Source organism: Vigna radiata, unplaced genomic scaffold (genome assembly GCF_000741045.1).
Source record: "Vigna radiata var. radiata cultivar VC1973A unplaced genomic scaffold, Vradiata_ver6 scaffold_83, whole genome shotgun sequence".
NCBI classification, from domain to species: domain Eukaryota; kingdom Viridiplantae; phylum Streptophyta; class Magnoliopsida; order Fabales; family Fabaceae; genus Vigna; species Vigna radiata.
In genome coordinates this window covers 1,296,262-1,322,858 of record NW_014543268.1, presented here as the reverse complement: position 1 = coordinate 1,322,858, position 26,597 = coordinate 1,296,262, and the positions used below count along the sequence as shown (strand labels likewise).

Here is a 26,597-nt window from a genome sequence, read left to right as displayed (position 1 = left end):
AAAACGCGTCGGCTCAAATATTTGAGTCCATCAACCCAAAAAGTTCAGTTCTCTAACTTGTCAACCTCCCAAGCCACAAACGGGCAGGACAATCCGCTAGCCCGTATACGCATGATTTTATTTTATTTTTTTTCATTTCAGCCACCATTCTTCAATTGCACTGTTTATAGATAGATGTGAATTAAAATTCCATTCAAATGAAAATGAAATAGAACTTGAAATGGAAATTAGACTATTGAAATTGAAATCAATTGTCAGAATTCAAATTAAAATTGGGAGACATTTAACAAATGGCACGAATTAAAGGAGTTGAATGTAGTTCTTCTATAGTTTTGTAAATAAGAATCCTAATGATAGAATTTTTTTTGTGTGTATTAAGAATGTGTAAAACCTGATAAGCAAATCTTTCAATAAAAATCCTAATGATATAAATTTTCTTAGAATTATCAATAAAAATTTACCGAAGAAAATAAATTTATTAGCAAATTTAAATTATTGATAAATTTTCTTAACCGATTTTGAAATTTTAATTATTAATAGATTTATTCTGATGATATAATATGTAATTTATTTATCAATTTATCATTAATTTTATTCCAAATTCACTTACTTTCATTTTCAAATCTTTTAAAAAAATCAATACAAACTTTATCTCAAAATCAATTCACTCATTCTCCTTAGATTCATCTTAAAAAATAATACACTCTCAAACTTTTTCATCTTTACAATTACTGTGACATTTAACTTGACTTGTAAAACCGTTGCAAATATTTTTTATATCATATTGGTGTTAAAATATCTATTATAAACATTAATTATTTCTTATTTTATAACACTAAATTTCTTTAAATATTAAAATCTAATAAAAATACGAATTTTAAAAATAAAATTAGAAAGTTAAATTGTCTAGATTAAATAAAAACATGTGAAAAATGAAGAAAAATCATCAGAAAATTAAGACTTTTTCCAATATTAATTAAAATTAAGGAAATTTGTTTGGTAATAATATCTTGACATCATAGGAATGAAAGTATGGAGAAGAGAAGAGAAGAGAAGGGACCGAGTGCGCTAAAAGTGGGAGAGAGAGGAGTCGAATGCGCGAAAGCAGAGGGAAGAAGAAGAAAGTGGCGAAGTTACAGGAGGAGGTGTTGAACAATGGCGCGTCCTATCCAAGAACCATTCGATCCTCATTCCACTTCTCACTTCGACTTCCACCTCCACCACCTTCACCTCACGCACCCTTCCATCTTCGCCTTCCTTCTCCTCACGCCTCAACCACGCCATCGCCATTCCCTTCTATACTTCTCTTTATGCTTCCTAAGCCCTCCAACACTCTCCGCTTTGCACCTCAATAATGGTACGTAGCACTCCTTCATCTTAACCTACTTGCATTTCTATTTCCTGCACCATTCGATTACGCTCAATCCTTTCTCAATTTATAACTGTCACACAATTAATTCCTCGAAATTTTGTATCACTATAACTGTTTGCTATTTGCTCTTTATCATTCAATTGCTTGTTCGCTCGTTATGCTGATGCTGTTTGTGCGCAAAACAAAATGCTATGTTTCATTTGGATGCTTGTGTTGTAACACCGATAGTTCAATTTGTGTTACATTTCCTATCCAACACGTGTTCGTATCCTATGACACTGTGAGGCTTGCATCGATTCAACGTCTTTGTGTATTCGAGGGACGGATAATGTGTTAACATTGCCTCGGATTGTTTAAAAGTTTGCGTCTAAGAACTTTATTGTTTTCTTTTTCTTACTATATCATGGATTGCACGTGTTCTGTGCTGGTTTTTGTATTGATAAGATGATGTTTTCTTATCTCCATCTGCAGGGGAATCCAGTGAATATTACTGTGGGTTCTCATGTCTGGGTTGAAGATCCAGATGTATCTTGGATTGATGGACAGGTATCAAATATCAAGGGAAAGGATGCTGAAATTCAAACAATCAATGGAAAGAAGGTTTGGGCTTATTTTGCATTCTTGAATAAGTTCCATACGGTACTAAATAGCCAAACAGTTCACTTCGTTTTTTCTATCACCCCCTAGTTGATATAAAAGAGCGAATAGCAGTGATGAGAATGATTAACTTCTCTGTTGTGCTCAGTCTATGTTTATTGTACTGTCAGTCTGTAGTTGAATCTGTACTACAATTGCTTGCAGAAACAAAAAGAAAGTGAAAGCACTGAACCTTAAGGAAGAGATCCAACAGTGAATATTCTTTATTTGTTCTTCACATTCCCAATTTTGGATTTTTTTTGTCAGCAAGAAAACTCCATGTTTTAGACTTGGTACAAGGAGTATCAATTCTTTTACACGAGGGAAAAAGAAAGTAATCCATAAAATTTACAAGAGCTTGCAACAACCTGTAATAACATAGACCCTAGAAAGACAAAATATGCCTTTAGATTCTTCCTTACTGCCCAATGTCATCTCTTGTTTTAACAAAACCTCAAGAACAACATAAGCATATATAAATCTTACCACAATACTTTATATAGGGATGACAAATGAACATGTCCTGAGGTATTGTCCATACTCGTCCCAACTTTCATGGAAAATCTTTGCATTGACTTGGTACATATATGAGTATGAGTAATACTCAATTTTTTAAATTAGATATGGGGACGGGGATAAGCATGTACATGGACATCTGCCTCTTCCCTCTCCCCATACCAATACCAGCTCTAGTCCTCACCGATTCTTGTTTTAGAATACCAAAACGTATTTAATTTATTAGCTAAAATGAAAAACTTATATTAACTTATTTTTGGTCTTTGGTTTCATAACTTGTTTGTAAGGCACACATTTAATCATTTTTTTTATTATTATTTGACATTTATTCAATTGTGATTTAATATTTTTATTTGATACTTATATAATTATAATTTCTTTATGGATATTTGACATTGGAGAAAATAAAACGTGTAACCTTTTAACATTAAATACTTGATAAAATGATGTTTCTTTGTTGTTATTTTTATTTTTTCTAAAAAAATTATTTAATTAATATTTGGAACAATAAAGAAACGGGTATGGGCGCGGGAACAAGTATACTCGTTTCTCGATGGGATGAGTCAAATTTCATAACCATTAAGTATGAGGATGATGATGAAGTTTTCTTCAAAGATGTAGTGTAGATAGTGAAACCCACATCCACCCAGTCCTGTTCCCATCCCTTATATCCTTTGAAGACATGATCCAGGATCTGTGGAATGTTGTTAATGTTTAACTTCCTGGAAATTTTGTAAAAGCTGTTGCGCTTGTAAGCTAAATTATGGCCATGTCTCTTGTTTTCTTATCTTTTTTTCTACTTTGTTTGGGTTATCACCATTGGGGATTTTGTTCGTAAGTTAGACAAATAATTGTTTATTATACTTGTCGATTATTTTTTTTATGCATTCCTTTGTGGAGAAATTGTCTTTTCTATTGCCTGTTTTTGATTGGTAAAAGGTGAAAAATATTGTGGTAAGGCAATGAATCATTACCCGTGTTTTGATTTTGATTTTTTCTAGGTGGTCACAAAGTTATCAAAAATATATCCAAAAGATATGGAAGCTCCTGCAGGTGGAGTGGATGATATGACTAAGCTTTCATATTTGCATGAGCCAGGAGTCCTGCAGAACTTAAAAACTAGATATGAATTGAATGAAATATATGTATGTCTCTCTTCCCTTTAATATGATAAAATCCAGCACTGTTTATTTGTCTAACAAGTTGTTACCTATTTTACTAATTGCCGTTGCAGACTTATACTGGTAATATTCTGATTGCAATAAATCCATTCCAAAGGCTACCTCATATTTATGATTCCCACATGATGCAACAATACAAGGGAGCACCATTTGGAGAGTTAAGTCCTCATGTATTTGCCATTGCTGATGTTGCATATAGGTAATCTAAACTCTTCTATTTATCCATGTTCGGATTCTTTCTCTGACTAAATTTAGACTAATGATTTCATTAATACTAGGGCAATGATTCACGAAGGAAAAAGCAATTCAATTTTGGTCAGTGGGGAAAGTGGAGCTGGTAAAACTGAAACTACAAAAATGCTTATGAGATATCTTGCCTTCTTAGGTGGTAGGGCTGCCACTGAAGGTCGAACTGTTGAGCAACAAGTTCTTGAAGTATGATTGAACAAATTACCCTTTTTTTAAGTCTAACAAGTGTTCATTCTTTTATTTCAAACTATGATATTCACCCTTTCTTTTTTGTCTTAAACTTGACTCATCTAAGACTTCTGTGTTAACTGATCTGAGTGCAGTCAAATCCAGTTCTGGAAGCATTTGGCAATGCTAAAACTGTCAGGAATAACAATTCCAGGCAAGTCTTACGGCTGGGAAGTAAATAAGCCCTTGATTTACTTCTCCGAGAAACCCTGATGTATAGATTATTTTTTTGTGTGTGTGACATGTGGGCAATGACGGATTGTTTGTGTTTCACTTTCCTCCATAACCTGATCTGATATAGTCTCCATTTTGTCTCATTACAATCCCCCAGTTCTATATTGTACTGCCAGAATATAATATGTTAATAACAACAATTAACTTAATTTCTGTTTATCAATTTTTCTTTCCAAATTGAAACATTGACTTCTACATGATGCGGATGTAAGTTCAATTTCTTATTGATAAATTAGTTTCAAATTCTCCATTTCTTAATTTTGCAGTCGTTTTGGTAAATTTGTCGAGATCCAATTTGACAAGAGTGGTAGAATCTCGGGAGCAGCCATTCGAACATACCTTCTGGAGAGATCTCGGGTCTGCCAGATTAATGATCCTGAACGCAACTACCACTGCTTTTATTTTCTTTGTGCTGCACCCCAGGAGGTTACTTGCTGCATAATCTACTTTTTGAGGGATTTTTTTTTTTTTTTAATTATGTCAACTCATTGCAATGTTTGCTAACAGGAAATTGATAAATACAAATTAGGAAGTCCTACAACATTTCATTACCTTAACCAGTCAAAATGCTATGACTTGGCTGATATAAGTGATTCTCGTGAGTATCTTGCTACCAGGAGAGCTATGGATATTGTTGGAATAAGCCAAAAAGAACAGGTAATTATTTTGCATGAGCATGAAATTAGCTTCTTTTTGCCTAGAAAACAGAAAATTTATCCTCGTGGTTCTTACCTCTCTACTTGCCGTTTTTCTGTAAGGAAGCAATTTTCAGAGTTGTTGCTGCGATTCTTCATATAGGGAATATTGATTTTGCAAAAGGCAAGGAAGTTGATTCATCAATTCCAAAAGATGATAAAGCCAAGTTCCACTTAAAAACTACTGCTGAGCTTCTTATGTATGAATGCCTCTGTATTGTTACTCCCCATACCCATATGATTTCGATCTGCCTTTAAGATGATTGTCATCATTGGATCTCCACTTTATTAGGTGCGATGCTGGTTCCTTGGAAGATGCATTATGCAAGCGTGTCATGATCACCCCTGAGGAAGTTATAAAACGAAGCCTTGATCCAGAAAGTGCAGCAGTCAGCAGAGATGGCTTGGCAAAAACAATTTATTCTAGGCTCTTTGACTGGTAAGATGCTGAAAGTGGGAAATGAACGCACAAAATACAGCAAGGTAAAGGATCTAGGATTCTGGTTTTGATCTTGGGTTCATTTATGTGGTGGTTAACAGGTTGGTGAACAAGATTAATAATTCAATTGGACAGGACTCCAGTTCTAAATCTCTGATTGGGGTGCTTGATATCTATGGTTTTGAAAGCTTTAAATCTAACAGGTAATATGTAATTCAGAAGAAACATGCTCATCTGTACAAGTACTTCACATCGTTGAAAAGAGAAATGCTAGCAACACTATTATTTATTAAATTTATTGGAATTCACAATTTTTGGTGGGTTCTACTTTTCATTAAAGGAGTCTCTCTCCACATTTTGGAGTGGGACCATCTAAGACTGATTTTCAATTAATTCAGCCCAATAATAAGGACAATGTTCGAAAGAGTGTTGCTAACGTTCCTCTTACTGAAAATATTGAAAGCAACTACCTCTGCTTGTTTTCAATCCTTTGCAACTTATTTTCAGCTTATCATGCTCTGCAGTTTTGAGCAGTTCTGCATTAATTTCACAAATGAGAAGCTGCAGCAACATTTCAATCAGGCAACATCTCAGACCATGATAAGCACTTATGTTTTCTTATGACCATCTTTTCCCTGCTTGAAATACATTTTTATTGTGAATTCCAGCACGTGTTTAAGATGGAGCAAGAAGAATACACGAAGGAGCAGATCAATTGGAGCTACATTGAATTTGTTGACAACCAAGATGTCTTGGACCTTATTGAAAAGGTCCCATTGTATTTTCTTTTTTTTTTCTCACTATGAATTTTTAGTTAGAAAGTAGTCAACTTCTATGTTTTGAAACTTAATGAAATAGAAAGCTCTTGGTACTATGCTTTTCATTCGCTTATTGTCTTATTAAATTCCATTCCACAATCCGTTCTATGGGACAATGCATTTCCTTTAAATAATGAAATTCTGCTAACTAAAGATTTACATCACTGGCAACATTTGTAAAGGAGGAGAAGCAAGAGAAGGGATGGGAGTGAGGGTGAACGTGAACACAAGAGCCCCACATACAATCTCTTTAATTTACAATTAACTGCTGTTACTGATTGGTCTTTCACTTGGTTGTAATTTGGGTTATTTTGCAATCTGTCTAAATTCAATCCCTTTTTCAGGTTATCATTCCAGTTGTCTTTTTCTTTTTGTACTAATCTCTTACATTGTTTTTCATTTTTACAGAAACCTGGAGGAATAATTGCACTCCTTGACGAGGCTTGGTAAAATATTGTTTTCTCCCTTGCATATCTTCATTAAAGGATGGAGATTTATACCTTGCTAGTTAAATTTTATCCCTTTCCTTGTGGTGACATGAACCAGCTTTTGTCGTATTGTTTTAAAACGTCTCTGATACAAAGATATTGATAACTCCTTCATTCTAACTTCCCTCTCTTTTCTTGCAGTATGTTTCCAAAGTCCACACATGAAACATTTTCAAACAAACTTTATCAGACATTTAAGAATCACAAACGCTTTGTTAAGCCAAAATTGTCTCGAACAAATTTCATTATTTCTCATTATGCTGGCGAGGTATTATTTGATCTCAGCACCAACTTCAGCAAAAGAAATGAGAAATTGTTGTATATTCATTTCTACTGTCATAAATTTGCAGGTGCAATACCAGTCTGATCACTTTTTAGACAAAAACAAAGATTATGTGGTTGCTGAGCATCAAGATTTATTGAGTGCTTCCAATTGTCCATTTGTAGCAGGCCTTTTTCCTCCACTTCCAGAGGAGACATCCAAATCCTCTAAATTTTCTTCAATTGGTTCTCGATTTAAGGTTTCATTCTTTTCTTAGTCTTCATTGTTAGATGTATGGATTTAGTCAACAAAAATAAAAAAGCATCATGCATCAACATGCACCCATGTCAGGGCTTACAAGTTGAACTGTAATATTTTAATCATGAAGCTAACCATGCTTTCTTATCCCGAATGGTGCAGCTGCAACTACAGCAATTAATGGAAACACTAAGCTCTACACAGCCTCATTACGTTAGATGTGTGAAACCAAACAACCTCCTCAAGCCTGCAATTTTTGAGAATTCCAATGTCATGCAGCAACTTCGCTGTGGTGTGAGTATGGTTTGAAAATATAACTTGATATTCCTCCTTTACTTCAATCTGTGTGATAGCTAGTACAAAAGTATGGTCCTGGTATAGTCACATTTTCAATCTTTCTTAGGCGATCTCTAATGCTTGCCCATACAGGGTGTTTTAGAGGCAATCAGAATCAGTTGTGCTGGCTACCCTACACGCCGTGCTTTCTTTGAATTTATAAACCGATTTTCCCTTCTTGCTCCAGAGATCACAGAAATACAGTAAGAACTCTTCTTCTGAAACCATTGTACAAAAGGAGAAGGAATTTTGGTCTTTACAACCAACATTTTGGTTCCAAAGTGAGTGCTAAACTGCTGTTTTTTAACCTATGGGCAGTCATGATGAGAAGACTGTTTGCCAAAAGATTCTGGAAAAAGCAGGGCTTAAAGGATATCAGGTACTTCAAAATGTTACACCTTATTATTTCACTCTCATCATTAATATATAATACCTCTTTTTGGCTATAATTAAATAATGCCAACAATGGTATTGTGCATTTACATAACATTTATATATGTATGTTGTTATGCTCCAGTCGCATTCAGTCGCACAAAGTTCATTTGATTGGCTGTCAATTGTGTAGATTGGACAAACAAAGGTTTTCCTAAGAGCTGGTCAGATGGCTGAACTAGATGCACGGAGAGCTCAAATGCTTAGTAACGCAGCAAAAACTATTCAACGACGTATACGAACCCATCAAGCTCGTAAACATTATCTTGCACTACGCAAGAACACTACAATTATGCAGGCTCTTTGGAGAGGTGAAATATTATAAAAGGCACAGCCTAAATCATTTTTTTAGGATAGGTCAATAATGTATGGACTTCCCTAAATAGAATGGTGTGCCTCAGTTATCTGGGACATCTTACTGCTTAATCGGTCTCTGTTCTCTATAGGTTTTTCACATTTATAATATGTTTTGCAGGAAGACTTGCATTCAAATTTTATAACAAATTGAGAAGGGATGCAGCTGCAGTGAAAATTCAGAAGAATATACGTAGATATCAATCTATGAAATCCTACACTAAACTCAAAGCATCAGTACTTACTGTGCAAANGGCTTTAAGGGCAATTGCTTCCCTCAAGGAGTTCAGATTTAGGAAACAGGCTAAGGCTTCCATCATTATTCAGGTCATAGCTGACTGCTATTTGATTAGGAACATTGAGAAGGGTTGTCAGTATTAAGTATTTAAACTCTTGAAAAATTGCAGGCTCAGTGGCGGTGCCACAAAGCTGCTTCATATTATAAGAAGCTCAAGAAAGGTTCAATTGTCACCCAATGCCGATGGAGGGGTATCATGGCCAGGAGAGAACTTAGGAAACTGAAAATGGTAAATTTCTTTATTTTCCATTGCCTTTTTAACCATCCTGTCTTAATCCTGAGAAACAGGACAATGAAAATGCAAATGCATCCAACCTATATAACTGAAGTCACTTAAGGAAAAATATACTGTCTGGTGTTTTGTGTTACAAAAGCAAGTTTCATAATAACAGAAAGTTTTGTAGTTTTATATTCATATATTTGTTTATCGTCATTATTATCATGATAAAGGGAAAACAAGATAAAAATTGGATTTTACCTTCATTTCTTATTATAGGAGCCAAAAATTTCATTTTCATTCTATTTTCTATTTTAACTTCTTTTATTAATCATATCTTTAATATAAAATATGTGGTAGATATAAAATAAATCTTCTACTGAACAAAGGTTTTTCTACTGAACAAGATATAAAATAGACTTTTTCCTTTTTGGTAGTTTTGTGAATGATAGAATGAAACCAATTAAGCTGCTCCTATATGACTCATTTTTTAATTTTAAAGTAGCACAAAGCCACAAACCTCACTTTATTATTCCTAGTTCTTTGATATCTCTCTTTCTACTCTCAGTTAACATTCCTGTCCATTTGCTAGGCTGCAAGAGAAACTGGTGCACTTAAAGAGGCAAAGGACAAGCTTGAAAAAAGAGTGGAGGAACTCACTTGGCGTCTTCAACTAGAAAAAAGTTTAAGGGTGAGATATACGCTTTGCAGATACATAAATTTTGGAAGATCAATTTCAGCATAAGACAGCCCTAAAGAAAACTATTTGGAATCCTGTAGAGCACCTAGAAGAATCCAAAGCACAAGAGATAGCAAAACTGCAGAATTTGCTGCAGGAGACTTAGAACAAATTTGATGAAATCAATGCATTGCTTATAAAGGAGCGTGAGGCTGCAAAGAAAGCTATTGATGAAGCACCCCCTGTTGTTAAAGAAACACAGGTTTTTGTTGAAGACACTCAGAAGATTGAATCACTAACAGTGGAAATTGAGATTCTAAAGGTAAGAAAAATTGATTTTACCGCACTTAATCTCTGTTAGGTGACCTTAATTTCAACCATGTTTGTATTTCTGCATAAAATGCTTCTTAATAATAATAATTAAATATTGTGTAGACAATATATGCTTCAACACAACTTCTATCATTCGTGTAGTGGTTCATCAATTCTTTTGCCTCTTACTACTTTTCATTGGTTCATTAGCACAAATTTCAACAAAGTATAAGGAATGCGCATACTTTAGCTATGACCAGAAAAGAAAATTCAATGGTTTGATTATTCAGTGGGAAGATGCACTAAAACTAACTGTACAAGATATCTAGGGTCTTATTAAAAAGAGACAACATTAAAAAGATGAACTGCACATAAGATGCTCTTATTTCCTAGAATACCCCAATTTCCAAGTGACATTATATAGACCTACTAGTACACACATAAATTATGCATCACATTAAAGACCTTTGCAGTGCACTTTAGAGTTCAGTGTATTCATTCATATGTGAATGAAAGTAGTTTTAGTAGATCTTCAGTATAAAGGGGAGAAACAATATTTGTTCCCATTTGTTGCTATGAGAAACAAAAGGTAAGTTGGTATCATTGTGCATTCTTTTCAAATAAGTACTTGACATTTACGAAATAGATTCATAATTGATGAACATGAGATGGTTAATGTAAAAAGCTAATCATCTTAAAGTTTATAATATGTGAGAAAAGGATTAACTGAGATGTGTGTTTAGACCACTCATGATTCTTTATTTTTAATCAATAATTCAACAATTAAGGGGACAAATAAAGAGTCTAGTTCCTGATTTCAATCGATACAATATTTTTGTATATCTTTGTAACACATTCCTTCAAGACCCTTTGAACTTCAAATGTAGACAATGAAGGCCAACTTCACTAATTGATCATGGAAGGTTTTATACTGTATTGAAGCCCAACCATCCTAAAAGCTTTGGTTGTTAAAGTCATATAAATATTTTAATTGACATATTACTATACCAAGGAATATAAGTTTTGGAAGTGTGGGTTTTAGACCTAACTTGGCTTTGATACTGATAGGTATAAAAAAATACAGAAAAGTAACGAAAGGGAATCCCTTGTATTATTTCTTCATCTAAAAAACAAAGTAACAATGAAAACGTCGGTCCTATTACCAAATCTCAGCCCAAAATCTGTTTTCTCCCACCCAAAAGCAGCCTCCCCAAAAGATCACGTAATACTACCCTTATACTCCCTATTCTCTCTCCAAAACGTAAAAGATTCCCTACATTCCCTCCCCCTGCCACTTAGGCAATTCTGTTATCAGGAAAATCAGTGTGCGTGTGCCTGTGGTCCCCATGAAATGGGTTTCCACTTCTTTCTCTCATAAACATTTTGAATCATCCTAATATGCCTTTCCAATTGTTTGTTCGTATCAGATACGATTTCAAATATCATAAGTTTTAAACCTAATTCAATCTTACGAAACTAATTTGTAATATAAGATTTCTATTCACTTATATATTATAATTTAGTAATATCATTAGTTGGTATGCAATCTCCAATAATAAGGTTTAAATGTTTTTGCCCAAGGAGCATACTTTCTTTTTAAGTTTATAGCAGTGTAATTAAGTTCTTTCATAATGGTTTTCTCATCTAAATTGGATTTATCTTCTCAGAGCTCCCTTGAGTCAGAGAAACAGAAAGCTGATGACTTTGAAATGAAATATAAAGAGTCCCAAGCTTATTGTGAAGAAAAGAGTAAATTATTAGAAGACACAGAGAAGAAGGTTCGTCAGCTACAAGAATCCATGACCAGGTAATATAAATAAGAAAAAGTAAACTTTATGTCACTGTTTTCCCATGCTAATCAACAAGGAAAGCTTTGGATTAGAGTATACCCAATTCTTTTTGGAGTTTCTTTTTCACGAGAAGTGTGATAATATTATTGGTAAAGTGATCGAACAGTGTTCTTTCTATCTTTCTCTCACTTCCTATTTGAGTAAAATTACTTATTATTAATGTTATACTATTCTGGATAAATTTATAACAATTTTTTTAAAATCTTATCTTGAAAAGTAATATATGGATGGTATGCATCTACACTTAGTTTGGTGAGATGAATGACCAAAATCTCATTTCTTTGATTAGGCTAGAAGAGAAAGTTGCTAATTCAGAATCAGAGAATCAAGTTCTACGTCAACAAGCTGTGTCAATGGCACCCAATAAGTTCCTCTCAGGACGCTCTAGATCCGTTATACAGGTACTCTTTGTAATGAATCTCATAAACTTAATAAAAGTATAAATGTAAAGATTGGATATGACATTTTCTTGTCTCTGTTTATAGCGACCAGATGGTGGACATATTGGAACGGAAGCAAAGTCAACTTTGGTAACTAAATTTTTTTAAAATCTGTTACTTGTCTAGGATATGTGTATGAGTATTTGACTTGTTTTCTTTCTCACTTCATAAACTAATCAGGATATGCATAGCACATCAATGAACCATAGGGAACATTCTGAAGTGGATGATAAACCACAGAAGTCACTTAATGAGAAACAACAGGAGAATCAAGAGTTACTCATTAGAAGCATTCAACAAAACCTAGGATTTTCTGGGAGTAGACCAGTTGCTGCTTGTATCATATACAAATGCCTCTTACATTGGAGATCATTTGAAGTGGACCGTACTAGCGTTTTTGATCGTCTTATCCAAACAGTTGGTCACGCAGTTGAGGTGTAAAATGATAAACTGGTGTAATAGTTCTCTCATTATTTCCTCCTTTAGCATGTTTATTGTCACTAATAAGTTTAATTTGACCTCAGACGCAAGATAATAATGATGTCTTGGCTTATTGGTTATCCAATGCCTCTACACTGGTCTTGTTACTACAGCGCACACTAAAGGCAAGTGGTGCAGCTGGAATGGCTCCTCAACGTCGGCGATCTTCATCAGGGAGTCTGTTCGGGAGGGTGACACATGTAAATTCAACTACTTAATTAAACGGAATTCAAAACTTTCCATTTTTAGACAATTAAAGTTTTGTTACTTTTGTTTCAGAGTTTCCGTGGAACTCCAGCAGGAGTCACCCTTCCCCTAATCAATGGTAGCATGAGCGGTGTAGATACGTTAAAAGTTGAAGCCAAGTACCCTGCTCTCCTTTTCAAACAGCAGCTTACAGCTTATGTGGAAAAGATATATGGAATGATTCGAGATAACTTGAAGAAAGAAATTTCTCCGTTGCTTGGATTATGCATCCAGGTATAACAATTTCTTCATTGCTACAAATAAATTTATAAAGCTTTTCCTTTCTGCATTGCCTTACAAATTCACTGATTCATTGTGTACCATTTGGACATGATGAGATAGGCACCCAGAACATCCAGAGCGAGCTTGGTGAAAGGATCATCACGTTCAGTTGCAAACACTGAAGCCCAGAAAGCTTTGATTGCTCACTGGCAGGGGATAGTTAAGAGCCTTGGGAAATTCTTGAGTACTTTGAAAGCAAATCATGTTAGTCCAACCTCGTTTGACTTTATTCTATTATCTTCTTTTTTAACTGGTGCTTTCTCACAACAAATTTTGCTAGCAATGGCAGTTCTGGCTCTGCTTGGCTCTTCGCATAGATAAATGAACGTCATACTAAATACATTATTATAATTTATAATGAAATCATAGGCTTTATAATGAAATACACAATCTCCCTTGTCTCATTTTTTTTTCTCATTTCCAACAGGCTTAACAATGTCTATTTAATGTAAAATAAGTAAGCTTTGATTTTGAACTCTATAAAATAGTCTTCAATCTTTTTTTTTTTAAATTTAAAATTACTAGTCTTTATTCCTAATATTGATATTAAGATAAATAACATTTATTTTAGAGATTTTGCAAAACTTTTCAAAGCTTCACATGTCAACATTATATCATATGCCAAGGGTCACTTAGATGATCACTTGACTTTTCAATAAACACATAACACTAGGGAAAGAAAATAAAGAAATTATTTTATAAAGAACAAAGTAAATAAATTTATTTTACGTGGACTGAAAACATATTTATGTCTAAGAAATGTTATATAAAATGGAGCTAGTATATATCGGAAGTGTTCTACATGATTTTGTGATACTGGATGAGGTAAATTTATTTTATCTTTTTCCATCATTTTTTCTTTGGTGAGCTATTATTATTCAGGTATTATTTAGTGTTGTTGGAGTAAAATAAGTTCGTTCGGCTTTATCCAATCTCTGCTTTATTTTGGCAGGTTCCCCCATATTTGGTTCGTAAGGTGTTCACTCAAATTTTTTCTTTCATCAACGTCCAACTTTTTAACAGGTTAGTCTTTTCGAATTGTATTGGGGTTCTTTTTGGTTTTGGAAATCTAAGTCTCCTTTTTTTAATGTCGCATCTTCGTTTTTTTTTGTAGTCTTCTTCTAAGACGGGAGTGCTGCTCATTTAGTAATGGAGAATATGTGAAATCTGGTTTGGGTGAATTGGAGGATTGGTGCTCTGGCGCTACAGAAGAGGTGCATTACTTTACAGTGCTGTTATGCTTTGCGATTCTTTCTTTTAATAAGGTATAAATACTAACCTCACCCCTCTCCCTTCTCCGTCGGGGATGCAGTACTGTGGTTCGGCATGGGATGAGCTCAGACATATAAGACAGGCTATTGGATTTTTGGTATCTATCTTGCCTGTATCCATCTGCATGGTCTTGTTCTAATAGTCAGATAGTAAATTTTAAAAACTGGTGTTCCCAATTTAGGTCATACATCAGAAACCAAGGAAAACGCTGCATGAAATAAGTCATGACCTCTGCCCAGTAAGTTAAAGCATCTTTCACTTTCTACTTCAAAATTCACTTTCCCGAATACATAACATTCTTCACTATTCACAGGTCCTCAGCATACAGCAGCTATATCGGATTAGCACCATGTACTGGGATGACAAATATGGCACACATAGCGTATCCCCTGATGTATGTCTTTAAACTATTACTCAAACTAGATTTAAAATCGTCTTTGCCAGAAAGCCATGATAACTTCGTATCGAAGACGTACATAAAAACTATGTTGAGCTTTGCGTATCTTTGTTTTCTTCTAGGTTATATCCAATATGAGAGAGTTGATGACTGAAGATTCCAATAACGCAGTCAGTAATTCTTTCCTGTTGGATGATGATTCAAGGTAAGCCGGGCATTGTTCAACCATGAAATAAAAGCTGTTCAGATTTTCATCTTGTTTTTGAAAATTACTAATGTTTTATTTAACTCGCATTTAACGTTCCATGAATGACCAATAATTCTCATAATTAGTTTAAACTAAAGCTATGACTAAGTGCAAAAAAATAAGACAACTAATGTGATCTTGTGGCGCCTCCAAGGGCTTAGCTTGGCAAGAGCATTGCAGTGTGCTCCCTTCAATTCAACTCACATATCAATTACTAGGCTGTTGTTGGTTACGACATTCGAAACTAATGAATTAAACCCTGTACAAAAAGTTCGGGTTACCGGTTACATACAGGTGGGGCGAGTTCCCGTAAAGACTAAGGCTTTATTTACTTGAGTGAATTAGAGGGAGAGTAATTGAGTGGATTTGAGAGAATTTGTAGGTAATTTTTTTTTATTGTTTATTTTAGTGATTTGGACATAAACGAGAGTAGATTTGGAAATAAAGTTTATGAGAATTAGTATAGGATTTAATTTATGTGACAAATCAAAAAGAATTATTTCAAAATCCACTCTCATTTATCTCCAAATCTATTCAAATAAACAACAACAAAATTTATCTTTAAATCCTCTCAAATTTTTTTTTCCAAATCCACTCAATTGAACAAAGCCTAAACTACAATTACCATTCTCCTGCATTTAACTACCAACTTATTTAGTGAATATAGAAGAATAAGACCAAAACTCTATCTATATTAAAGGCTTCTAGTTATTATATTAAAAATTTGACATTGTCATTTACCGTGTGTAAGCATATGCTTTGCAGCATTCCGTTTTCTGTTGATGATTTGGCGAAGTCGAAGGAACTGATCGAGATGTCTGATTTAGAGCCCCCACAACTATTACGTGTAAACACTGGCTTTAGTTTTCTGTTGCCACGCCCAGACGGACAGATTTCGTAGCAGAATTCACCGAATGCCACTCACCATTGTCCAGACATGAAACCATTTTTAGTTAGATTTCATTACGGGGAAACTGATTTTTTTTTCTGCTTTGATTTCCACAAAGAATATTGTATTTATTAGAAATTTATCTCTTTCTTTGAAAAGGGGATGACATAGTAGACCTAACTTTTGGGTGGGAGTCAAAAGCATTCAAGTCCTTTTCCCTAAAAATTTCCCCGGCCTTTTTATCCGCATTTGTCACTCATTGGTACCTTCTTTTTCGTAGGATGATAAAATTTTGTACGTAGAAAGATAGGAATTTCACCAACAAAAGACATTGTTTATGGACATTATTTTATTAATTTCGAGTTCTATTTTAGCCTGTTACTGTGAAACAAAATGAATTGTTTATTCTTTTAGACTATTGCTTCCTACACCCAATCAAAGTTTTCATCCACCCTCATCAAGAAGCTTTCCGGAAAATAATTTCCGTAATAGAAGGGGAAGATTGCTTTCCGGAATTATTTATTGTGTTCTGGAAAATAATTTCCGGAAGTGATATGGAGATGGAAGAAATCAGACGAGGGTGTTGTAGGAAGTAACAGTCATTCTTTTAACAATAAGACAAGGAAGGGCCCAGATCCTTTTTTAATGTTCGCTTAGATTTTGCAAATTTATTAACTATACTTTTTATGATAAAAAAATGAACGAGTTTGCCAAACTGAAAATTAAGAGTTAAAAAAGCAATGAGTAATCGATGAATATATGCAATTTTGTAATAATCTAGAGGTAACTATTTATCTATCTATTACATCTAACAATTTCTTGTTATTCTTATAAAGAATTAGGCCTCTTCCGTTCTATTCCTTTTATATTTTTTCACTTGTTTACTTTTAATAAAATAAGCATGAATTAAGAAATGTAATTAATGTCTGAACTTTCTAATATGATAGACATTAACCATTGTTTCTCCTATATGATAAAATTGTTAAGTTTTAAAATAAGCATAGATGAGGACATGATCAAAAAATAAAATTGAAACTGTCATAAAAAGATGCTTGCATAAAAAATAGATAAATTGAAAACAAACGAGAACATGGTATTATAATACGAGTGCTGTGAGTTTGAAAGCTTCCACCAGCTCATTAATTATGGTAGATTGTTATGCAATTTGGTCAGCCGTTGACTTGAATAATAGAGATAAAAAAAAGAGTTAAATAAAACAGCATTAAAAAAAACAGCATTTAAAAACAACATTATCAGTACTGCTATTCAGTTCGAGTTACTAGTAATATTTCGACACATTTGAGGAGTCCCGTTATCTTTAACGACAAAAGCAATATACAAAAATACATAAAAACAGCGTTTAAAAACCTTATATAGCTCCCCATCTAGACCTTTTACTGCTCAATCATATTCTTTCTTATATTTATATAAAATGATAAAAAAAAATATAAATCTTTTATATCCATTTAATATTGTCCTTTCATTACCTTTTTCTCTTTTTTTTTCTTATTTTATATTTACAAAAATTCATTTTTTTATGATTCTTTTCCAGTTACAATTATTTTTTTTTATAACTGTTTTATCTTTACAATATTTATTAAACACATATCATGTCACCGTATTATTACTCATAACAAAAACTTATATATATTGTAATTTTAAATAATAGTAAAATAACATATATTTACATTAATTTAATATATATTATAAAGATAAAATAATCATAAAAAAAATAAGTTTTTTGTATGTTTTTTTTAAAAAAAAAAAGACATGTAAAACTTTTGTATGTATCAAACTATTATTTTTATGTAATTTTAACCTTTTTTCTATTCTTTTCACTGCTCCAACTAAAGATAAAATTACTTACTATCACTCTTGCGTTTTTGTCCATACAAACAAGCTTTCTATTTTACTTCATTTGTTTACTATCATTTATATCCTTATACTTTACTTCTCTAATTTCCTCTTAAACAAAGTATTATCTTAAAATACTCAGACTAAATTTTGTTTTATAAAATAGTTTTAAAAACTAAAATTAATTAAAAAAATCCAAAACAACTTGCTTTCATACTTAGCTCCGAGGACCCCAAAAAGGATTAGGGGTTTTACTTGTATTCATACTAGAGTTCCAGAAAATCCCGAATATGCACCAGCAGCATTCCTACAAATTTATATTCATTTCTTCCAGGGAAGGACTAGAGAAAATGATCAAAAAGGTAATATTTTTCATTGTTTGACAAAACACCAACCTAACGGCATGTACACCACCAAATCTATAACAGAAGTTAAGGTCCTACTATGGCTACACTTCAAAACGATCAAAGATGTTAAAAGCTTAAGACCCGTTTACTTCTTTTCATTCTCTGTTCCATGTTTAATTTACAAAACTGTCGTTGTTTTCACAGTTTCTGCAGAAAGCTTTCATAACAGGAAACAAATTGAAATTATGCCGACAGTTTTGTAAACTTAAAGTAAGAACATAAAATGAAAATAGAAGTAAATAAGCCCCCTAAAGTTCCCTTGTTTCATGTCGTCACGAGGCACAGGGTGCGTGTGGCCAAGATGGTAGAAAGTAAGGAACTATTTTGCTAGATTCCCAAGAAATGGAACCTCCTCGACCCTGATAGTTAACAATTTCCACCGTTTTGGTCTGTAAATCACACAGCAAAATGTTCCACCCTGATCTTATGAAGACAGAAGTAGAATTATGTGGAAGGAATGACAGTAGCTGGGTTTCTTTAGAATGTGTGCTTAAAGATGGCATCTGCTTCCATAATACCTTAAAATTTAATCTCCACCTCAGGACCCACTTGTACTTCACCCTAGTACAGTTGCAGTAAATGGATGAGTTGTTATCTTCTGGTTCCTTCACAAGCATCCATATCTCCACACCAATGTTATTGCTCTGACCATACAGCAAAACCCCATCCGATGACTCCCCAAGAACAGATTCCTCATGCTCACGTGTTAACACACCTGTTGGTAGTCTAATCAATGCTATATACCTGTCTCCAAGACGAGGATCATAAATGGCAAGTTTTCCCCATATTGCAAACCAGTGTACAACCCCTCCAACCACCATAGCTGCTGTTCTCGGGCGCAATGCAAAAGATGTTGAGCACATCAGAGTGGATTGCTTCCATTTTCCAGTGTTTGATGAGTAAGTCTCTATTGAGACAGTGTTGCGTTCCTTAAGCTTGCACTCACATCTTGCTCGGATCACCTTGTAGCATGTGTCACCATCAAGGCATTCCTCCACAATCAATGCCATGCACAGAACTTTATAGAACTGCTGAGGTTCTGGGAGTTGATACTTTTGCTTGGAGACTGCGTTGTACACATAATATGTCTTTGGATGGAAACCAGAAAGAATTATGCCTTTTGAACTATCAATGAAATACCCACGACTTTTGAGGATTCCAGAATGTTTCAAATCATCACCCTCTCTACAAGTGGACAAGAACGGAAGGGCAGGCTCCCAACGAGGGCGACGGTACCCATCCCGAGGTCTTCCAAGATATAAAAAATTGCATACGAAAAACCCCACAAGTCTGAAACTTTGCCCCCATCGTCTTGTGTACCCTTGACGAAAAGAAGAACTGCATATTACTCGCAGCCATATTTTTGATACAACAATTAATTTGGTGATGGTTGATGGCGGTATTCGAAGTAGGATCTCATGCAGTATGTCATCACAGTTAAGTGCAGAGCCATTGACATTAATTCTTTTTATCCTCTCCATTCTTCTCAAACAAGCTATATCCTGCTAAAAGCACAAACTAACAGCATTTTCAGAACAGCCAAAGAGTAATACTTAACAGAAAATGGTATACATTAGTTCATCCCTTGATAATATAATGATAAACAAATCAAATAAAATAACACCGTGTTCATCGCTGGTCTAGATTTTGCCACAGATGTCAAATTTAAACCCATTTCATTCAGGGCTCAAGAAATCAGAGGAAAACCCTGAGGTCATTTTTATATGAATTGACATCGTTTTTGTTTCCTGAATGTGACTTTCTCAGTTAAAAGTGAAAGATATTTATGATATTCAACTCGTTCTTCTACTTTCCTGAGGATGATAAGAAGTTACAAACACGACTTGCAGGAGGCCATTTCCTAATCAACAAGAACTAATGAATCCCACATGCATTTGGTCAAAAAATTGAACAAAATTATCCCTTCTGTGAATAAATAAAATCTAAAACAGAAACTGAATAGCAGGATAATTGCATGAAAAGATTGTCCGAAATTTACAAGAAACGGAAATGGATTCACTCACTCATGAAAATTGGGGTTTCAGAGCAGAGTGATTGCGGTGCATGCTTGCCCTTGTCGATTGTTTTGATCGATGAAGCTAAAACAAACGAAGAACAATTTTTCACACAAGAAACGCTTCTATTGGTTGGGCTTTCACTCTTAATGGATTGGATTAAATTGTGGATCTGCCTCCACAACACAATAGAATGGACCCAATTCTCGATATTAAAGGCTTTTGCTTCCTGCACATCTATGATTACTAACTGCACTCTATAGGCTGAAACTTTTATATATATATATATGTTGTAAAATAAGGATCCATGAACTTTTTGTTTTATTATATCTTTCGAATCCACCATAATCCAACATGTATATGTAATTCATATACTCGTGCTATGATGTTTTCTTCTCTTCTTACATTTATTTTAACTTGTATGAACTTCTTTTTTTCTCTTGTTTGATTAGAAATAAAACAAGGAACATGATTTGTTGTTAAAAGTTTAAGTATGAGTTAGCAAAACTATGTTGGATTCATGATATAGACTTGTGGGTGAGAGAGCTTGGTTATTTGGTGTTAATTACGTGTCCTCATAGTTTTAATTACTATATATGTTGCAGAGAAAAAATCAGTTTCATATATTCAGTGAAAAATAACTTTAAAGTAGAGATAAATTATAATTAAAAACATGCACATTTTGAGACAAAAGTCACTGGTAAAACCTTGTTTAACAGGCACATTGTACCCTACAAATATATTAGTATATAATTATTTGTTAGAGATTACACCCACGTTAACTCAATGAATAAGTTTCGGTAAATGAAATTTAACCGCGTAAAAGTGTGCTGAGATTCTATTACGTGTGATTTCAATAGAACAAGGTCATCATCTCAAAAATAACAATAATATTACAACAAAACCTCGACAAAATACAATTACAATGCTAGAAGATAGACAAAAATTCCCTACATACATTTTTCACAAAAACAAGGTTACATATGTAATCTGAAAAAGGGAATAGACTATCGACCACAGTTTACATCAATCACCACTTCCTACTGTCACAGTCAACATGGGAAACAGGAGTTGCTGTTTCGAGCAATGTCACGTTCATCAAAGCCTTTAAGAAATGATTGGATAGCAAGATGTTCAGAAGCATATGTCATGAAAGAAGCCAAAACTATGCCACCAACAACCATCAAACCTAACCTGTTGAAAATAAATATGTAAAACGTAAATTCAAGAAAATATTTCATAATACTTCTGGTCTTTTAATTCTACATCCACTTCAAATAGAGAAGACACTTTAGAATGTTTCGTTGATTTTCCACGATGGTGCTACCAATGTAATGTGTGATTATGCAAAGAAAAAGATCAAAACAAGATTCTAACAAGAATTAGAGAATGACAGGGAGAAAGAAGAGGCAGACACAGCAAATTGGGAGCTATTTTATGGTCTCGGGGATGAAAGAAAAATGAAGGGATATAAAATAAGTTAACAAGGTGTTTCCCTTTTGCCTGATTGAAGAGAAAAGTTTACTTTTTGAAACAAAAAATTCAAAATTTTCTCATTTTCTCTTCAGTTCAAAATGGACAAGAGTCAATAATAACAAAGACATGCCACTGTGACAGCTGAGTTTTAGGAAAAAGAAAAAAACGTTTTAGAAGTGTTTTGGAAAACAAGTTACCTTGCAAACAAGGCAGTTATTCCGAAAAGACAAGGCAATGATGGAGCTGCAATGGCTAACAAAGCCATCCCTAAACCATAGTACCATGTATCAACGTCACAAGATGACACCTGTCGCTGATGACCTGTAATAAAGAGAGCATATAGGTTCATAAAAATATTATAGCAGAAAAAAGTATCTCAGTATCAGAATTAAATGAGAAACAGAACCACAAAAAGATGCTTCACTGTTGAAGAACATACGCTTTTCAGAATCATGATCTGACAAGGAGGATGCTACTCGTGATCCCACCATTTTTCCCCACTGATAAATCAAACGGAGATAACCTCCAAATAGTATAAAGAAAATTGTGTACGTCCACTCATACATCAAAAGCAATCCAGTCCATGGCATCACTTGCCGAGGAACAATCAAGAGGGATAATCCCAGAGACACCACTGCAACCATAAAACAAACACAGACAGAAACACCACCCAAATAAGCAGGAACCTTGTTCTGAGCGCCATTCAAGAGCTGCAAGACACCATAGAAACAAATCTTAGTATGTTGAAAACATATATAGATCTAAGCATTAAGTTCAACTTAGAGGATAAGCATCCTCTCATTCAAAGCCATAACATGATCAGGTCATTTGATGATATGGATAGTCAGTCATATAGACATAGTTTCCTGTGCAGGAAAGAATGTTGGAGTTGGTACCAAGGATTTGGGAGGAAGCCCCACAGGAAGGGCATAGTGTTTGTCATTCATCAAATGATTTCACAGGTCCTTGAATGGCAAGATGCAAATCCCCACCCAGAAGACAGAAGAGAAAACCAACCTGATGGATTGAATTAGTTGTTGATGTCGAAATACTAGTATAAGCAAGTGGCCCGTTTGATCTAATCTTATAATAAAGGTGTCTAACTTGATCACATACTGAGCTTCTACAAAATGAACTTAAGTGCCCTGGATTCTACAGAAAATACAATTTTATGAGACTTACATAAAGCTGAGCGAGTTTAATGCTAAGAGATTGGACAAGAATATCAATCCATTGTAGCCTACCTTCATAAATGAACGATAGCATAAGAAAAGTAAGGCACATAGAGGTAGCAAAAAGAGAAATTTCACAAGAAATCTGTCGTTAGGATTTTGCCCCCCTCCAGTTCCAGGAAGTGATTCCTCAAGCTGTTCTCTTACATCCTAAACCATACCACCAAGATTAGAACAAACAAGTCAGTAATTTTCATATAACAAATCTGGTCTTTATAAATATGACAATGGGAAAATCTTTTATAATACAACATCAGAACGAAAAATGATAATTAACTTGCAAAATTACCTGCCACACATCAACAGGTTTCAAAAGCCAAGATGTCCACCAGTCCCAAGGCTTAAGGGGGCCCAATGTATAGTGAATCACACGGAGTTCATTTTCGTCTACCATCCACTGGATTGATCAGCATGAAAGTTGAAATGTTAGGTAATAGGATTGAAAGATGAAAGCTCCTCACTAGACGAAGCTATGGGGGAGGGTCATTGAACATTGTCCTAAAATAGGACTTAATGAAGCAATAATCTTAACAAGAAACTACTGATTTCTAAATGAAATCATTTTTACAAGCCTGTCACCAGTTTTAAAAATAAGTGAGAAGAACATTTCAGAATTGATTGCAAGCAAAAGTTTCTACAGACCACACATGCCTAAAGAGCAAGCTTCAAACATTAGACAATAAGAAAATGCTAAGATGATGATGACAAACCAATCAACACATAGAGTCCTCGATCCATTAATAAGCTTAGATTAACATAAGCTGATTGTTACGTTGGTTTACAAGCAACTAGTTATTACTTCATTGATTGCTTGCATGAGAATTTGTGCTAGTGGAAAACCAAAAAACTGTAAAACTGCTACATAGACAACAGTGAATTTTTTATTCTATAGAATCACTAAATAAATCCTTGGTCAACATTAATAGAGGTCACTTGAATGGTATAATTTATTCCAATGATCACAAAAACTATCTGCTGAAAAGACAGCGCACATGAAAGAAATCACATCCGGACAGGCATGAAAGTGTAGTACTCTATCAGACAGTATAATCATTGATTTGTGCAACCAAACCTGGTATATCTTCCATCTCAACTGAATTCAAAAGAGCAGATCCGGCATAATTAAGCTAAAATGGGGAATATATATCTCATGCCTCACTGGCTCTAATTACTCATTACCCCTTTCTAACTATATTCTAGTACCTTATTAGCAAGCATGTAAAGACCGACATCAGCATTGTACAGCGTGGATAGTCGCTCCATTTCAGGAACTGGTCTGGTATTCAACACCTCAGGACTCAAATTCGGCTCAAAAACATGTGCATTGGGAAATCCAGAGAAATATGAATTGAGAAAACCCTGATCGCCTATCAAAAGGTTGAAAACCATTGTTAGAAAACTACCCAGTTTAAATTATATATAGCAATATAGCAATTAAAACAAAAAGGAAAACTTCAAAAGAACAAAGTAATTGAATATAAAAACTACCCAGAAATTGATTTTACCTCCAGTGTAAGATGCAGTAGTTTTTATTTTGCTTATCATGTCATTAAAAACAGTTTGAGATGGCTCCACCACCATGACTCCCGAGTTCAACCTCTCAGAATGCTTTAAATTTGCACAGAATTTCACACACTTGAAAAGATCGTCAATATTTTTAACCACAATAGTGTCCGCGTCAAGGTAAACAACTGCACATTCACATTCAGAACATTCAGCATATAAACACCAATAAGCCACACATTGTACCCTTTATAAGAGAGAGAGAGAGAGAGAGAGAGAGAGAGAGAGAGAGCTTAAAACCAAAACCCTAAGTTGTCTCTTTAAGTTTCAATTGATTCAAAAGCAACTAGCAACCAACTGAAAATAAAAGATGCATTTAACTAAGTGCAAGAGCATATCACATGCTCTCATTTCAAAAGCAAGAACTTAATTAGAACAGCAACTTTAAAAATCATACTAGAGATCATTTTTCATTGATTGATAGTGTTAGGTCTATATTCAGGGAGTGCATGAAAATTAAACTCGCAACATATATGAGAATTATAAGTCCTCCTTATTTTTACACTAAGTGCACACATAAAAGGCCCAAAGAAAAATGTTACCTTTCTTGTAGTCAGTCATGTTAAATATTTTTAGCTTTGTATAGACACCCCAAAATCTCTTTGGACGCACTCGATTAGGATTCGCCAGTAAACTAATCAACTCCACTATCCACCCGTCAGCCTTCAAGAAATTCAAACACAAATCCACCAAATCAACAGTTAAAATTACAAACCTCGCAAAAGTAAGGTGTCAGCAGAAAGATAAAGTTGAAAATTTCAAATCTTGTGGAAGACCCATTAAGAAGATGATGCTGATGATTACCCGGAGAAGGCTTTTGGCATAATCAGAGACACCATCGGAAACCAACACGACCATATCCTTGCTGGATCCAGTGTTACGTATTGATTTTCCCAGAACTCGAACACCCAACAAGAATTCGTCTCCGTACAAAAGAGTGACGTAAGCTTCATCCGTTCTCTTGGTCTTGGATCCCACACACCCTTGAAATTGAACACAAACTAAAAGTATGCAAATGATCGAACATAACCACCATGTAACACTGTTTGGTTTCATTATAACTCGAATCCGATTCGCCAACACCTTCTCTCTCTTTTTTTTTTCTGGGGGGCTCTGACTTGAATTTATCGTCGCGGGTTTCACAATATTTGAAAGTTGAATTGAATTTTCCAGCTTTGCTTTTCTCCGTCGTCTCTGACCAGAACTCTGGCTGTCTTCTCTGGCTGCGTGCTAGCGACTTCTAATCTGCTGCTGTGAGTTCCACGGCATAACGCTACCTCCCACTCTATCATTTTCGAGGAAACCAAGAATAAATCACAATAATTCTCAAAAGCCTTTTTTTTTTCTATTCTTTAAGCCTTCCTTTGTTCTAATATGAGGTACGAGAAAAAAAAAATTGGAAAGTAAACTAAAGAGAAAATAAAAAGATTTAAAATTTTTGTTTTTCAAAATTAAGTCCTTTTATTTTCTTTAGAACTAAGAAAATATAGCCAAGAAAACTATAAAAAGAAATAGATTATTATATGTATTTATTCATTTACATTTTTTTAGAAGTCTATTTCCGTTAAGCAGTGTCAACTCTTATAAATTCTCTAACCTACTTTTGATTCCTACCTGTGAAAAATAGTAGTAAAAATTCATTTTACAGACAAGAAATTTCCAGCTCTAGTCTTCCAGAGTGGAATATGCAGCAAAACCTTCATAAGTTTTCGAAAGCTTAATTCCAATAGTGAAATATCTCTGGATAAATAACAGTACAATTGCTACTTCTAGTGGATTTTTGAGTTGTGATTAAGTAATTTGCTTATCCAATGAGGTTAATTTTCAGTTAGAAGTTTCTTAATTATCAGTTAGAAGTGATTTGTTTATTGTAAATGTGTTTACTTAATAATTTGATTTTAGCAATTGGGCCAATCCATTAACCTATTATAATAGTCTCTGAT

The 26,597-nt window shown here is 34.2% G+C and overlaps 2 protein-coding genes and 1 pseudogene across 4 annotated transcripts; 1 reads left to right on the top strand and 2 right to left on the bottom strand.

Annotated features, from left to right (window-relative positions):
• Window positions 1–1,040: 1,040 nt before the first annotated feature.
• LOC106754124 lies at window positions 1,041–16,496 on the top strand (annotated as a pseudogene).
• A 1,816-nt stretch (window positions 16,497–18,312) lies between these two features.
• LOC106754050 (F-box protein At5g03970) lies at window positions 18,313–20,563 on the bottom strand. 3 transcript variants are annotated; one of them, XM_014635990.2, is made up of 2 exons: window positions 20,393–20,563; window positions 18,313–19,886 (listed from the first exon to the last, which is right to left on the bottom strand). In XM_014635990.2, exon 2 carries the CDS (start codon window positions 19,847–19,849, stop codon window positions 18,641–18,643), a length of 1,209 nt encoding a protein of 402 aa, XP_014491476.1. In that variant the 5' UTR covers window positions 19,850–19,886; window positions 20,393–20,563; the 3' UTR covers window positions 18,313–18,640. The 3 variants fall into 3 exon arrangements, with proteins under 3 accessions (XP_014491476.1, XP_014491475.1, XP_014491473.1); XM_014635989.2 differs by having other exon boundaries at window positions 18,313–19,873; window positions 20,393–20,561; XM_014635987.2 differs by having other exon boundaries at window positions 18,313–19,870; window positions 20,393–20,556.
• Window positions 20,564–21,214: 651 nt separating this feature from the next.
• LOC106754161 (inositol phosphorylceramide glucuronosyltransferase 1) lies at window positions 21,215–25,975 on the bottom strand. Its single transcript, XM_014636147.2, has 10 exons — window positions 25,459–25,975; window positions 25,197–25,317; window positions 24,597–24,782; window positions 24,295–24,458; window positions 23,381–23,488; window positions 23,104–23,241; window positions 22,877–23,011; window positions 22,299–22,569; window positions 22,057–22,180; window positions 21,215–21,577 (listed from the first exon to the last, which is right to left on the bottom strand). Exons 1-10 carry the CDS (start codon window positions 25,708–25,710, stop codon window positions 21,436–21,438), a joined length of 1,641 nt encoding a protein of 546 aa, XP_014491633.1. The 5' UTR covers window positions 25,711–25,975; the 3' UTR covers window positions 21,215–21,435.
• Between the last annotated feature and the right edge of the window lie 622 nt (window positions 25,976–26,597).

Coding starts and splice junctions, on each gene's coding strand:
- LOC106754050 (XM_014635990.2), bottom strand. CDS start 19,849: ATGGAGAGGATAAAAAGAATTAATGTCAATGGCTCTGCACTTAACTGT.
- LOC106754161 (XM_014636147.2), bottom strand. CDS start 25,710: ATGAAACCAAACAGTGTTACATGGTGGTTATGTTCGATCATTTGCATA. Junction 23,489..24,294: donor TTTACATGCTTGCTAATAAG/GTACTAGAATAT, acceptor TGATCAATCCAG/TGGATGGTAGACGAAAATGA. Junction 23,012..23,103: donor GCTATCGTTCATTTATGAAG/GTAGGCTACAAT, acceptor TATTTTCTGTAG/AATCCAGGGCACTTAAGTTC.